At 36.0% G+C, this 15,807-nt stretch overlaps 1 protein-coding gene across 2 annotated transcripts; it reads left to right on the top strand.

The window, feature by feature from the left end:
• Nucleotides 1-3,111: 3,111 nt before the first annotated feature.
• On the top strand, nt 3,112-15,176 carry LOC125210771 (protein REDUCED CHLOROPLAST COVERAGE 3-like). 2 transcript variants are annotated; one of them, XM_048110357.2, is made up of 24 exons: nt 3,112-3,265; nt 3,415-3,503; nt 3,584-3,645; nt 3,747-3,839; nt 3,954-4,026; nt 5,762-6,061; nt 6,176-6,240; nt 6,448-6,579; nt 6,937-6,978; nt 7,061-7,588; nt 8,257-8,411; nt 8,809-9,304; nt 9,426-9,488; nt 9,589-9,690; nt 9,798-10,097; nt 10,162-10,254; nt 10,349-10,450; nt 10,797-10,901; nt 11,403-11,536; nt 11,718-11,901; nt 12,059-12,190; nt 12,609-12,721; nt 12,806-12,884; nt 13,135-15,176. In XM_048110357.2, the coding sequence occupies exons 2-24, from the start codon at nt 3,434-3,436 to the stop codon at nt 14,794-14,796; spliced, it is 5,085 nt and encodes a 1,694-aa protein (XP_047966314.1). In that variant the 5' UTR covers nt 3,112-3,265; nt 3,415-3,433; the 3' UTR covers nt 14,797-15,176. The 2 variants fall into 2 exon arrangements, with proteins under 2 accessions (XP_047966314.1, XP_047966315.1); XM_048110358.2 differs by lacking the exon at nt 3,112-3,265 and having other exon boundaries at nt 3,273-3,503.
• Nucleotides 15,177-15,807: the final 631 nt, after the last annotated feature.

A 15,807-nucleotide genomic window follows, 5' to 3' on the forward strand; every position in this document is an offset into this window, starting at 1 on the left:
TAGTGTTAATGGAAGGTGGGGTCTATATTATTAGTAAGAGAGAAGTTGTTGAAAACTTTCCTTTTTTAAATGTGCTTTATTTTTCGTGGACAGCCAAAAATGGCAAATATACTCTATTTTTTGTGGACAGAGGGAGCGTGAATTAAAATTATTCCCTAGCCACGTACATATAACAATTGTAAAATACTCCTCTTTGAAAAATAAGACCAAAATAATTTAATTTAGAAGGGAGAACATTGAATCCGAGTTTAGACTACTACCACATCTATCATACAAAAATAGTACATTTTTGTTTATTAATTATACCGAAAATGTTAGATATGTCCACACTAATGCATTCAGGTCAGAACGCTAAGTATAAGTAAAACTCAAAACACTTGCAGTCCATTGGATCTTATGATCTAACGGTTAGATTAATGCCACGTGTCATCTAATGATGTAGAATTTTAGACTAATAATGTAGCTCGGATAATAATGTAGCATTTTAGTTTAATAATGTATAGTTTTAGTCTTACAATGTAAATTTCTAGTCTAATATTGTACCTCGGCTAATAATGTAGATTTTTAGTATGATAATATAACTAATCACAACCATCCAATCTAATGATCCAAGGGCTGTGATTAGTGCTGTGTTTTACACTAAGATGCTGTAAGGACCCTAACACACCCCTATGGACACATTATTATTATTATTATTATTATTATTATTATTATTATTATTATTATTATTATTATTATTATTATTATTATTTCTAAATACGTTGATAATTATAAAATATTAAAACCTATACAAAATCTAAATAATACTCCATTAAACCTAAAACTCCTTAAATTTAGATTCTGTGCCTCTCTCCACAAAATGATTACAAATGAAAAAAGGAAAGGAGAAAGGTATAGGTTCGAGTTTGGTACCAAACTATTTTCAAGATTGTTGTCTTTATCGTGCTAATTTGCCTGTATTAGGCAACTTCATACTGTCGTCGCATTGTAATTATTGAGTAAAATACAAAAAGTTTCACCATCCTCGTAGGAAATCGAGAAAATCTTGGAACTATTCAAATTTCAACCATCCACCAACCCTTATAAAGCTGGAAATCCACCCTAAACTTTAGTCAAAGTTAACTAATACAAGGAAAATATCTACATCGTGCGTCTAATTTTGTAACATAGTGTAGTGTTTTTTTTTTTTTTTATTTTAGGCTAATTACGACCAGTTTTCGATTGAGTTGCAATAATAGCCTAAATACCAAAATATGCAAAACCAGTTCTTCAAGGGTATAATGACAATATTAAATACTGTATGATATAAAATTGTAATATGGCACGTGAGATGTGACACATCTCTCCAAGATTGGAGAATTGGTCATGTATCATATTTGCAATATTAGTACTCCGTATTCGTTAATTTATCTTGCATAACTTTTAAGTTAATTAATTTTTTATAATTCGGTCAAAAGATTGGATTGAACAAAGTTCATTCATATAACCTTATAGATTAATGTTGCCTAGCACATATAATGTGGGACCTTAATATCGTGCAATAATTAGCGCGCGATATGCAGATTCTACTTCGAAACCTAGAATACGAAAATATTAATCTATATTTGAGAAGCTATCAAATATAAATATTTGTCTGATCTTAAAAGAGGTTAATCCCGGTTCGAATGCAATAATTTTGATCTACTATATGAAATCGATACATGTTACGTAAAAAACACCCAGAAAACTAATTATCATGATCTATAGAGTAAAGGCCAAAATTGGTCCTAAACATATTACTCCCTCCGTCCCAAGATAAGTGACCTACTTCTTTTGGGCACAGGATTTAAGGAATGGTATTTAAATAAGTTAAAGTGGAGAAAGTAAAGTATGAGAGAGGGAAAAGTAGAGGAGAGAAGAGAGAATAAAGTAGGTGGAATATAAAGTAAGAGAGATGACTTTTTGCTAAAAATGGAAATATGTCACTTATAGTGGGACACCCCAAAAAGGAATACAATTCACTAATCTTGGGACGGAGGGAGCACCTTTTTGGTCATAAACTTTATCTTTTGGATTTTTTGGTCCTGCACATATGGAAATTTGATCTTTTGGTCTTCCGTCAATAGTTCCGTTGAAAACTAACGGTCAACGGCGAGTTTGACCAAATTAAACTCTTAATTCTAATTTTTAAGTCACTAATTAATCTCCTAATTATTTTAACAAATATCCATTTAAAATTAGAATTAAATATAGGATTTTTATTTTCTTGGTGGAGGCAGGAGTAATGGCGGCTGGATTAGGGGCTGAAGAAGACGTAGCGGAGATAGATGAATCATCGGTGGCTAGCTTCACAGCCGCGGTGGCCTGAGCCACTAGTTTGCGGACTTTTTGGGGGAGAATTGGAATTTTGGAGGGATTGTGGGAGATCTCGGTGGGGATGGCGTGGGATGCCTCGGGTACGGAGGTGGCGGGCTGGGGGTGAGGGATTTGGAGATTGAGGTCGGAATTGGGCGGTGATGGATGGGAGTTAGAATCTTGATGCGAATTGGGTTTTTCGATTTGGAATTCTGGTTTAGGTAGGGCTTCGATTTGGGTGTGAGCCTGCTCACCCATGAGCATCTGTTGCAGCATGGAGGGGTAGTGAGGGAGAGAGTGTCGGCGACGGCGACGATGGTGGGTGGGGATTATGAAGGAAGAAGATGAAAGATTAGAGGAATGAAGAAGAAAGAATTAAGAGTTTAATTTGGAGATTAATTAATGACTTAAAAATTAGAATTAAGAGTTTAATTTGGTCAAAAATTGCCATTAACCGTTAGTTTTTAACGGTACTATTGATAGATGACTAAAATTATCAAATTTCCATATGTGCAGAAGGATAAAATATCCAAAAAATTAAATTTATAACTAAAAAGATAAAATAAACATATGTTTAGAATCAATTTTGGGTTTCAATATGATCAATAATATTAATTAATATAAATGCAATTGAGAGGCCGAAATTGAAATATGAATCCGCCACGCCACGTGGTGCACCCGCTAAAGTCTAAACCCCACCCAATCCTATTTGGGTCCGCTCCAAACCGAATGGGCTACACATTGTTCACTATATTAATATGGACTCACATGTATCACTTGTAGATAGAGAAGAGAATTGACTCTGTTTATTCAGATAGAGATAGAAAGAGATAGAGAGAGAGAGAGAGAGAGAGACAAGTGTGGGGATACATAATCAGGAGAAAGGAAGAAGGAGAGGCCACAATTTAGTTAACAAAATCCTCATCCAAAGGTAATAACCAAAACCCCCTTATCTCAATCTATCTTCTCCCAAACCTTCACCACTTTTCTATATCTCCCTAACTCACCTCTCCCTTTTTGCATGGCTACTACCATTCTTCCTTAAAAGTTCCTTGAAAATCTAACCAATTTATTTATTAGACTCCAAAAAAAAGAGATAATGGCGCCAAGGTCAAGCAGGGGCAAGGGAAACAAAGCCAAGAATGACAAGAAGAAAAAAGAAGAGAAAGGTGAGAAATAAATTAATCTCAAAATCAATACTACTACTTCTTATTCCTATCTTCTTCCTTAATTATATTTCCTTTTGCAGTTGTACCAAGTGTAGTCGACATAGCTGTCATCACCCCATATGAAACACAAGTTGTGCTCAAGGTACAACACTTGAATGCTCAAATCAACTCTCCTTTTCCCCCCCTTTCACACTAAAAATTAATCACAACTAATTCTATGTCATCAATTCTGGTAATTTGAAGGGCATATCGACTGATAAGATTCTGGATGTGAAGAAGCTGTTGGCAGTTAATGTTGAAACATGCCACCTGACACAATACTCTCTCTCTCACGAGGTAATCAATTAGAGCTTAGTTTGATTTGTATTTCTATTTCTATTTCTATTATTGGGATTCAATTATATGTCACAGCATTAAGGTTATGGCGGTGCATTGAATTGTATGTAACAGGTTAAAGGACATAAATTGAATGATAAGTTGGAGGTTGTTGCTCTCAAGCCATGTTTGCTCACAATGCTTGAAGGTACGTAGGTATCAATTTTTGTTACAACTCTGTGGGCATACTCTCAAAATTTCCTAATTTAATTATTAACCCATTTTTTGGGCTGCAATAATATTTTGGACCAAAGACTCTTATGGAATTTAGTGCCGCATTTCATTTTGAAATTAGGAAGGGATAACAAGAAAGAGACATATCAATAATTATTTATTTTTGTTTCCAATGATTTTTTTATATTATTGTTTTCTTCTCTCTGCGAGCGTGATGATTATACATGTAGTGAAACTTCTATAAATAAAATAATTTCATCTCACTTTGACATTAATTAATTAGTACTACTATGTGATAAAAAATGAAAAGATGTCAGTTCGTGACGGATAACTCGAATACAGAGTTCTATTTATCCCACTTTTTTGAGTTATATGGAGTATATGTTTATTCAACCACAGCTTCCATTTTTCGATTAAAATTATTAATCGTGCAACTAGACGGATTTCCCAACACTTTTATTTATTTATTTGTTTCTTGCTCGTTTCGTTTTAAGCTATGAAAATACATGTCGATATTAAATTACAAGTTACAACTAATACTTACCTAAAATGCTGAATCATATATTAATATTTTTGAGTAATACCAAACGTTTTTGCATATCATGAACTGAAGTATTGGATAAATTAATTATTGACAATTAATTCAACCACGAAAATTATTTGGCCAGAAGGTTTTTTTTATAATCGTTACAAACATGGTGTAGATTGTTTTAAGTTTTAACTGAGTACCAGTACCTATTTGCTAGTGGTCCTGCTATGTATAGCATTATTACACACCATGTTTGATAGCTTTAGATATTTGATTAATAATATTAAGTATTGTTAATTACCAAGTTGTGTCAGACTTATAATGGATGCATTGATTAGATACGTTAATTATGCATGGATATTAATGAACGTCGGAATAACATAATTTGATAAGAGTAATATTCAAACAATGTAGGTGAAAATTCCTATGGTCAAACTAAGAGAGCTAGGGGTAGTCCGGCAGATATATTGATATTATATACTCTATCAGACTATAATCAAATTCATTTTTTTTTTCATTTTAATCTGTTGATAAAAACTACTAATATATTCTGATTTTTTATTAATTTCAACTTTTTATTTATTCACCGACCATCAACACTACTCAATTTTTTCTACCTTATCAATTTTATTAGTATTATACTTATGACTATGGGTAATTCAGTAATTGTACGTTCACAATACTTCTATGTACAAAGAGTAAAAAAGTCTACTTTGTTATTCTCTTTGTCTCTGAAATTTTAGTAACATATTTTCTTTTTCATTCATTACTAAAAATTTGTCATCTTTCATTTTTACTACTTTTGGTAATGGACCCCACGTTTCATTAATTCATTCTCACTTTTATTTTATTTTAAAATTAATATATGAAAGTAGGATCCACATACCACCAATTTTTTTCAACCCACTTTCTATTATATTTCTTAAAATTTGTGCTCGATCAAAGATCAAATGGTAATGTGGACGAAAAGAGTAATTAGTATACTTAATTGATCCTGATTTTGCAAATCTATTGTTTAGTTTAAACAAATCAAGTATGTGGTCCTCTCTCTGAGTCTCTCCCCACATAAAATATAGCGTCACATATGAAATGTCAAAAACGTGATCAAATTTTGACATCCACGTGAAATGATTGCCCAAAGAAGTCCACATTATTAACAGAAATGCCACTGTGAATACAGAGGACTACACTGATGAGTCACGTGCCTTGTCCCACGTGCGGAGGCTCCTCGATATCGTCGCCTGCACTACGCGCTTCGCCAAGCCGAAGGGCGGCGGAGCGGAATCTCGTCCGAAGAAAAGTAAATTGCAGCAGAGCACGGCGGTGCCAGCGCCGCAAGATGGAGGCGAATCTCGGTTGCCGGAGACTACGCAGTCGGTGGTTAGGGGAAATTACGAAATGGTGGCGATTCAACCTATTCCGAAGCTGTCGGATTTCTACAACTTCTTCTCTCTCTCACACCTCTCTCCGCCCATACTACGTGAGATTATTTTCTTATTTCTTTTCTGTTCTGTTATATGCTTTCATTTGTTGGTCGTTATCTTCTTCTTCCTGTTCATTTTATTTATTTGTTATTTGTTTTGGCCATTTTCAGATTTGAAAAGAGTGGAGAGTAAAGATGGAGAAACGAGGCGAGATGGCGATTATTTCGAAATGCAGGTAATCTCGTCGAAACTTCTGTTATATCCGGAAATGTCTGCTTTTTTGGAGATTATGAATTTGCCACATTTATGAAGTTGTTCTCAATAGCAAACTATTTCTTCTTAATGAATTGCTTAGGTTTGCGTGGAACGATTGCTTATTGCAAATACTTATACTTGTAGTGGCCATGGTATATTCAATAGTATACTTGCAATGTGTTTGCAGATAAAGATATGCAATGGGAAGCTCATACAAGTGATGGCATCCTCCAAAGGTTTCTATACTTTGGGGAAACAATCCTTGCAGAATCATTCTCTGGTGGATCTATTGCAACAGCAAAGTCAAGCTTTTGCAAATGTGAGTGATTCCATATGATTTTGTTGTTCCGAAGAATCCACATCTACGTTGGATTCTTGTGGTTGTTTTTGTTTTCTATAATTGCTCTTTTCTACAACTGAACTCTTTTTGCTTAATCACATTGTACCGACCTTATTTTTTGAATCTGTCTTAATCTATCAAATGGCTCTGATCCACAATATGCTTAAATATTTATTTTGACTACAAATATTCTGAAATCCAGATCCAGACACCGGTTCTGAATCACGAATAATTCAACATTAGCTGACAGTTGTTATAAGTTATAAACTATAACGTGCATGATTGTTGCTAAACTTTGTCTGCTGACAATACTAAAATTGTGATGTTTATTTGCAGGCATATGCATCCTTGATGAAAGCTTTTGTTGAACACAACAAGGTAACCATCTCTTTAGCTGAAGTGGCTGTTTAATGTAGAAGTTATTGAAGGGATAAATGAATCACTGTGATGCTTTTTACAGTTTGGTAACCTTCCATATGGCTTCCGTGCCAATACTTGGGTTGCTCCTCCATCAATTGCAGATTCTGCATCTCACTATGTGCCCCTCCCAGTTGAGGATGAAAACTGGGGAGGAAATGGTGGAGGCCAGGGAAGACAGGGAGAGTATGATCATAGGCCATGGGCAACAGATTTTGCAATTTTGGCAAGCCTACCTTGCAAAACAGAGGAAGAGAGAGTTGTTCGTGATAGGAAGGCATTTTTGGTTCATAATCTATTTCTGGATGTCTCCATTTTTAAAGCTGTTTCATCCATACAGAAAGTCATAGACTCTGCTGCTAAGGATGCATCCAAGTTTTCTTCGGGTTCAGTTGTGCATGAGACTCGTGTCGGAGACCTAGTTATTGCAGTCAAACGAGATGAGGCTGATGCTAGCTTGAAAAGGGAACTCAAGATTATCGGCACCAAAACAATGAATGAATCTGTGAAGGAAGTTTCCCAGAGAAACATACTAAAAGGAGTGACTGCCGATGAAAGTGTTGTTATACATGTGAGTAACCTCTACCCTGATATGAAACTTTGTCTTTGTAAACTACTATATCTATTATGAAATCCTTGAACCTCTATCTTGGATTTACATTTTCCACCAGTGAATTAAATAATTAATGTTTTGTCATGGTTCTTAATCCAGAAAGTCATTTTTGGAACTATAAATTTGATTCTTTAGTGTCACGTAGGAGATCAGTATTGACTTAACTGATAAACATTTATGAAGAGCTTGCATGTGTCAGTTGGCCATCTTATTCTATTACTTTAAAGTGTAAGCATGCATCCATTTCCTTTCCTCACCTAGATATTTACCTTCCCTTTTAAATTTTAATTTTTCGATGCCCTATATTTACCCTGATTTTCGGAATATGTTTATTACTTATTAAGTCCACCTTTCAGTGACCTAGTTCTCTTTCTGATGCATAGCAAATTGATTGAGCCCCATAATACTACATCCTGCAAATATAAGTGCATAAAAGCTTTTTTTTTCTGCAATAATTATGAAGCAGAAACTAATTCAGTGGGATATTCATTTTTACTAAAATATGCAGCCACTGTCTCTCCTAAGCCTATAATTGATGACGCATACTAGATCTGCAGGAAGTGAACTCTTTCCTTTTCATGACTTTTGTAATCTTTGAGCATGAAGCAATCTGTCTCTGCTTTCAGGACACTTCTTCTTTGGGTATTGTAGTTGTCCGGCATCGTGGCTACACTGCCACAGTAAAGGTTGTTGGTGATGTAAAAAGTGGAAGGAACCATATAAAAGATATTGAGATTGAGGACCAACCTGATGGGGGGGCCAATGCTCTTAATGTTAACAGGTTCTGACATGTTTCCTTGTCTTTTTAGCATACATTGAGAATGTGCCTACTTTTAATAGCATATGTTGTCTTATCAATGAGACCATATGTATTAATACGTTAGCTCCTTTAAGTCGGAAGTTGTTTCCATCTGTTCCTGTAACAGAAGTAAGTTCTTAGTAGAACCGTTATGGTTTTCTGTTATGATGGATTAGTGGCTGATGATCGAGCATAGTAATTACGTGTATCACATGTTTTTACCATGTTGTAATCTGGCATTGCTGGAGTATATAATCTCTCTGGCAGATCAAGTTTGTGTTTGTGCATTATATGCTTGGATCTTCTTCTAGATAATTGCTGGCATTTTCCAGTAAAACTAGCCCAATGCAATATTAACTGACTGATGATGTTTTTACAGTTTACGATTAATGCTTAACATGCCTGGTGTGGAATCACCAGTCAGAGGACAAGCTCTTCATTCTGATTGCATAGATGTTGAGACTTCGAGAGGTCTGGTCCGGAAAGTAATAAGAGATTGTCTAACAAAGCTCGACCAGAATCCTTTAACAGAAGAAAATTGTATCAGATGGGAACTTGGTTCTTGTTGGGTGCAGCATCTACAAAAGCAGGAAACCCCAGCAGATAATAATTCTGCAAGCCATAAAGATGGTAATACAGTTGAACCTGAGGTAAAGGGACTCGGGAAACAATTTAAACTGTTAAAGGCAAGAGAAAAGAAATCTTCCCGTGCTTTAGGCAATGATGAAGAACAGAATGCTGGATCCAGCAGTGTAAACATGGACGATAATACAGAAGAAGGGAAATTACACGCGTCTGATTTTGAGTTGCTAAAATATGTTCCTGAAGATGCTTTCTTGCGATTGAAAGATACTGGGACTGGCCTTCATACAAAGGTATAGTAAAAACCATAGAGTACCTACAGTTGAATTATTAACCTAATTCCAAAACCTTTTGATGTTTTCATTTCTTCACTTTTAGCATTTATACTAAACTGATACACTGCTTCACATGCAGTCAATGGACGAACTGGCCAAGATGGCATTTGAGTATTACAATGATGTTGCTTTACCCAAGCTGGTATTATTTCATTAAGAGCTTAAATTAGAGTGGACTACTAGAATGTTCCTAGTTTATAGCTTCTTCCGATTCTACCTTTTTAATCTACCATCTTTTTCAGGTTACAGACTTTGCATCACTCGAACTTTCTCCAGTTGATGGTCGTACACTAACTGATTTCATGCATCTTAGAGGATTACAGATGCGTTCCTTAGGTCGTGTGGTGGGTAAACAATTTCTGATTTTGTTGTGTGTATGGAAACACAGCTCTTCAGTAAATTTCTCAATTTTTTTGTTAGGTAGAGATTAATTTGATTTTGCTTGATACAGGTCGAACTTGCAGATAAGCTTCCGCATATACAGTCTCTTTGTATCCATGAAATGGTTACGCGAGCTTATAAGCATGTAGTCCGAGCTGTTATTGCTTCTGTTGAGAGCATGGATAACATGTCTACTGCTATAGCCACGACATTAAATTTCTTGCTTGGGTCCTGCAATGCTGAAAGTAGTGATCAAACTCTTAAATTGCAATGGTTGCGGGCAATTTTGGAGAAAAGATTTGGTTGTAAATTAAAAAATGAATTGCAATACTTGAGAAAGTTATCAATTCTGAGGGGTCTTTGTCATAAGGTACTATACTATTTCTGGTTTATCTTTGTAATTTGGAAGGGTTTATTGAGTTCCTCTTTTGTAGGTCGGGATAGAGCTGGTGCCTAAGGACTATGATTTCGAAAACTCCACCCCATTCACAAATACTGATATTATCAGTATAGTGCCCATTTGCAAGGTAGGAGCAAGATCATGTAGAAAACGAATGTTACGGGTTTATGTAGTTTCTAAATGAACGTTTCTTAGTGACTTTTTTCACTTCATGTTTACAGCATGTTGGGTGCTCTTCTGCTGATGGGCGAACTCTACTTGAGTCATCCAAGATTGCTCTCGATAAAGGGAAGCTGGAAGATGCTGTTAATTACGGAACAAAGGTATTAATTAATTTAGTACTTAGTACTCCCTCCTGCCATAAGCGAGCCATTTCTTTTGGGCACTGGATTTAAGGAGTTGATATTTAAAGAGTCAAAGTGGAGAGAGTAAAGTATGAGATAGGGAAATGTAAACGAGTGAAAAGAATAAAGTAGGTGAGAAAATAAAGTAAGAGAGGATTTTTTGCTTAAAAGAGAAATGGCTCTCTTATGATGGGACATCCCAAAGAGGAAAGTGACTCGCTTATGATGGGACGGAGGGAGTATATAATATAATTTTGTTCTCTACAATGTCATTTAATGCATGTTTTCATGACTCAACACTGAAATGCATTATGTGATACTGAAGGCTTTGGCAAAGATGATAGCTGTCTGCGGTCCTTATCATCGTACAACTGCTAGCGCTTACAGCCTTCTTGCTGTTGTCCTGTATCACACTGGAGACTTTAACCAGGTAAACATGACTTTTTTGTTGTTTCTGTTGCTTATATAGCTATTATAAGTAGACATATTTTTATGTCTGTAAGCAGAAAATTGAATTTCAACATTCAATATGTTTTGCTAAAGAAGACCATCATTCTTGGGATTACAAAGCTCAGTATTGTGATGCTCTCAAGAAATTATTGATATGCTAAAAAATAGTAATATGTTATTACACTGTTGAGTTTCGGCCAGTAGAAGAGGGTACCGCTTTTCGTCTGTTTTTCGTAATGATCCTCCTGTGTTTATTTGCATATAGTTGCTCCATATTTCAAAATCCTATGAAATTGAAGGCCTTTTCAAATGCCATAAAGGAGGCATGATAAGAGTTATGGCTACTATTAATATCATACTATGATATTGTTTCATAAGAAAGCAGGTGCCTTGATATGGTGACATCTTGATTGTGTGTATACTTGGATGGTGTTTAATATAACTACTCAAGTTCACTGTTATCGGAAATTCTCTTGTATAGGCAACTATATATCAGCAGAAGGCACTGGATATCAATGAAAGAGAGCTGGGGCTTGACCATCCAGATACGATGAAGAGCTATGGGGATCTATCAGTATTTTATTATCGCCTTCAGCATATTGAATTGGCTCTGAAGTGAGTTGATGCAGTTCTAAGATTGTTCTTTCTTGTCTTGGTTATTACCACGGTGGCCTTTCTTTCAAATATGAAATATAGCAAATTCTGTTTGGAAACTGTATCTCATTTTTAATTCTGTGCTTGTCTTAGTACTTTTTCACCTAAATTATTTATTGATAATTGTTTGTGACTTGGGCAGATATGTCAATCGTGCATTGTATCTTCTCCATTTTACAAGTGGGCTTTCTCACCCAAATACAGCAGCTACTTACATAAATGTAGCTATGATGGAAGAAGGCATGGGAAACGTTCATGTTGCTCTCAGATATCTACATGAAGCCCTTAAGTGCAACCAAAGACTATTAGGAGCGGACCACATACAGGTCTATTACACCCTTTTTATTCTTGGTCACAATATGCATATTACTACACTTGCACAACATTAATAGACAGGTTTCTTTACATGCATGTGATATTACAACCATGTTCATGAAAACTCACGGACCTTCAAATTAAAAACTTACTTGCTAAATCTTGCAGACTGCTGCTAGTTATCATGCCATAGCCATAGCACTTTCATTGATGGAAGCATATACACTCAGTGTGCAGCACGAGCAAACAACTTTACAAATTCTTCAGGCCAAACTGGGAGCAGAGGATCTTCGTACTCAGGTTTCTAAAAATCTCTTCATGTTTTCTTATTCCGAAGATTGCTACTGCTGTAAGTAAGAATACACATTTAGTGGATGTATGTTGCTTAATAACTGAAAGACAGGGACATTTTTTAAGTTCTTTTGGGTGTATTCACACTATTGTAGTACTCCCTGCTGTCTGTCAGTTGAATAAGCAGTTCAAAAAACTTTTCCATCATAATCTTCATTACAATAATTAGGTATTCCAAATTACATGTACGGTTAAAGACTCTTCCAGTGATGTTTATTATCATAACAAATTCGTACTAGTCACTTTTATGTTAAAAACATGTAGAACTATGATGACGTTTACTGCAGATTATTTATAGATGCCTATGATGTGACAATTTATCATATTTTTTTGCAAAATATGTATTGAATTTCTGGGTACCCTGCAGGATGCTTCTGCATGGCTCGAGTATTTTGAGTCAAAAGCATTGGAACAGCAAGAAGCAGCACGCAATGGAACCCCAAAACCAGATGCATCTATTGCCAGCAAAGGTCATTTGAGGTATTGATCCGATATTTCCATAAACTTGGCTGCACCTTCTTTCGACAGACTGGAGAACCAAATCCTTTAAACATTGTTCTACAGTGTGTCAGATCTCCTTGATTATATAAGTCCTGATCAGGAGTCGAAAGCCATGGATGCTCAGAGGAAACGACGCTCAAAGGTATCATAGTGCTGCAATATTTTGAAACAGGAATTTTCTGGTTTTTATTTCATTTTGAGATCTTCTACAGAGACTATATATTAGTTGTATCTTGGTTCCTCTAGTTTGTCCTTGTTTCGGATTTGTTTGTTTAGAATCACTCTGTACCACTTCAAAACTTTAGATTCAATTGTTCTTTCCTAGTTAGATAGGAGAGATTAACTTATGCATCTGTTTCTTATTACTTCCTTCTCATGATTTAATTTCGTAGGTTACTCAAGTCGGTGATAAATCTCCTAGAGAGCAGCGAGAGGAAAAGAATGAAGACCCAATTATCAGTGGAAATGTCAAAATAAGTGCTGTAGAAGAGGAAAGTAGCGTTAAACCGAACAAGGTAGATAAAAAATCCTCTGAAGAACCTGTCAAGGTTGTTGAAACGAGATATGGTCATCCACCTTCAGACCAACTCATCCTAGAAGGAACGTCGGAAGAAGGGTGGCAGGAAGCTACTTCGAAAGGACGGCTAGGAAATGGTGCTACAAGAAAGTTCAACAGAAAGAATCCAGATCTTGCCAAGTTAAAGATTAATTCGGCACACTCCCACTATAAAGACACCGGTTACAGAAAAGAGGCTGTTTCTCAGGGGCATAAGGTCACACTTAAGACTGTTTTGGCTGAAGGTTCTCTAACAAAACAACCTGGCACTGTAAGCGTAAATAATATTGATGGTTCAAGTAAAGTGACTTCAAAGATTTTGGGAACCAAAAGTTCTCCCAGTTCAGCATCCAAACTATCTCCGCTTGCTGCCACTCTCACACCTTTAACTTCAAAGTCGTTGTCGTACAAAGAAGTAGCAGTGTCTGCGCCAGGTACGGTTCTAAAGCCCTTACTGGAGAAAGTTGAAGAATTAAGTGAGGAAAAAACTGACCACCAGATATGCATTAGTCCAAAAGAGACAACCCAGCATGACGGAAGAGAAGGAGTTCCTCTAGATGACTCCTTACCAGATTGTGAAGATGCAAAAGGAGACAATGAAGGTGATACTCAAGAAACTGGATCCGAGGTGACGCATTCCCCTGCAGGTATCCAAGATCAGGAGAAAACTGTAGAAACAAATGGCAGCAAGCTCTCAGCTGCTGCTCAGCCATTCAGTCCAAGTGCCTTTGCTTTGCCTCATACACTAAATTCAACTGCTGCCACTAGTGTTTATGACATCCTAGCCAGCCAAGGCACTCTTAGCGAACCAGTGGGTTTCCCTTCAGTTGCTGCGCCAGTTCCTTGTGGTCCTAGATCACTGATGTATTATAGAGCGAGCCAGAGTTTCCGGAATCTTAGACCTGGGATTTTGAATTACCAAATCCCTGTTATTGAAAGAAATGGTGTTGTCTCTCCAAATACAATGAACCCACATGCACCTGAATATGTTCCCAGAAGAGCATGGCAAACTAATGCTGCTACAGAAGATTCAAATTCTACAATTGATTCTGAAAATCCTGTGGTTGGTGCTGGTTCTGGGAGTGAGAAGCATGATGAAAATGTTACAACCAGTGCTAGAGGGGAGAGACCAAGGAGAAACAGTTCTGACACAGAAAAAGCAGAGCTGGCAAGGCAGATACTATTGAGTTTCATTGTGAAATCTGTGCAGAATACTTCAGATCCTCCAGCTACAGCTGTAGTTACTGACAAGAAGCATGAATACTTGAGTAATTCTGCTGAAGCAATTGAAAATGACAATGCAATCATAAAGATAATTCATGGAAGTGATGAAAAGACAACCAGTGAGAGCCAGAAGATGGCAGGTGTAAATAAAAATAAGACGAGAGATGGGGAGGACTTTGTGCTTGTCACGAAGCGTAGGAGGAACCGGCAACACTTCACAAATGGTGTGAATGGCCTGTACAGTCAACAATCAATCTGTGCTTCAGTTCGTTGAAGAGAGAAGACGGATAATAAGTCATTTCGGGTATTTGTTCTTCTCAGTCATGAGTATATTCTGCTGGAAGGGGTGATAAGTTGAAGATATGCCCAAAAATTACCACCTCAAAAAGGTACCTCGTACTTAGATGATTTCAGATAGCACTCCAGTGTGTTTAATGGGGAGAGAGAGAGAGAGAGGCAGAGATAGGTGAGAGAGAATTGAGGTCTCTCATCTCGAAGTTTTGGTTGAATTATGTAAAAGTTATTTCTTTTATTTGCTTCATAAATCATGCCTTTTCAGTTTAACTTTAGTTCTCTTTGGAGGAGCTACCAGTGTTACCCTGACCTGAACATATTCATTCTTCCACTGTGAAATAAAGTTTCTCATTTATGTCCGATTTTGTGAATTAAGAATAAAGGCCAAAACTCGATTACATTGAATGCATATTACACTCTTCTTTCATCCGTTTTCACTCATTTTTTATCTTTTCACGTATTCTCCATATTAGAAAGCATGATGGTGATGATAATTTTATTTTACTAAAATCTATATAGTGTTAAACATATGGTTATTTTATGATTTAGATCTTGAACATTGTGTTTGATAGCGTGATGTACTAAGCATTGTGAAGGCACTAATTGTTGTAAATTGGTCCATTTTTGTCCTAAAAGTGACGTTGTTGTTAAATTTAACGGTCGACACAATTTGGACACAATTAGTAACTTGCAAACTTTTAATTGAAAATTTAAACATTTAGAACTAAAAAATGAATTTTAGTCTAGTTTTTTCTATCTTTTTCTTATTCTTCATTTTCTTACGATAACGTTGCATGAAAATAGAAAACATTCATAATTTAAATTGGCGAGTTCAATGCTCGTGAATGAACATACATTTTATGTTAATACTCGAATTATTAATTGACTCTTTCGGTTTATGTTGATCTGATTAATTTGCTTAGACACTAGTATTATAGATTTAGTTTCAATCGTTACTAGCAGTAGGCATTGTAATGATTGTAGATGCATT

Source organism: Salvia hispanica, chromosome 3 (genome assembly GCF_029641045.1).
Source record: "Salvia hispanica isolate PSC_SH4W2 chromosome 3, Shi_PSC_v1, whole genome shotgun sequence".
Lineage (NCBI taxonomy): Eukaryota > Viridiplantae > Streptophyta > Magnoliopsida > Lamiales > Lamiaceae > Salvia > Salvia hispanica.

What these genes read in the sequence shown, in the direction of transcription:
- LOC125210771 (XM_048110357.2), top strand. Translation starts at nt 3,434, where the DNA reads ATGGCGCCAAGGTCAAGCAGGGGCAAGGGAAACAAAGCCAAGAATGAC. An exon ending in TTTGCTCACAATGCTTGAAG is followed by an intron (nt 4,027 to 5,761) that starts GTACGTAGGTAT and finishes CTGTGAATACAG; the next exon opens with AGGACTACACTGATGAGTCA. An exon ending in CCTCTCTCCGCCCATACTAC is followed by an intron (nt 6,062 to 6,175) that starts GTGAGATTATTT and finishes GGCCATTTTCAG; the next exon opens with ATTTGAAAAGAGTGGAGAGT.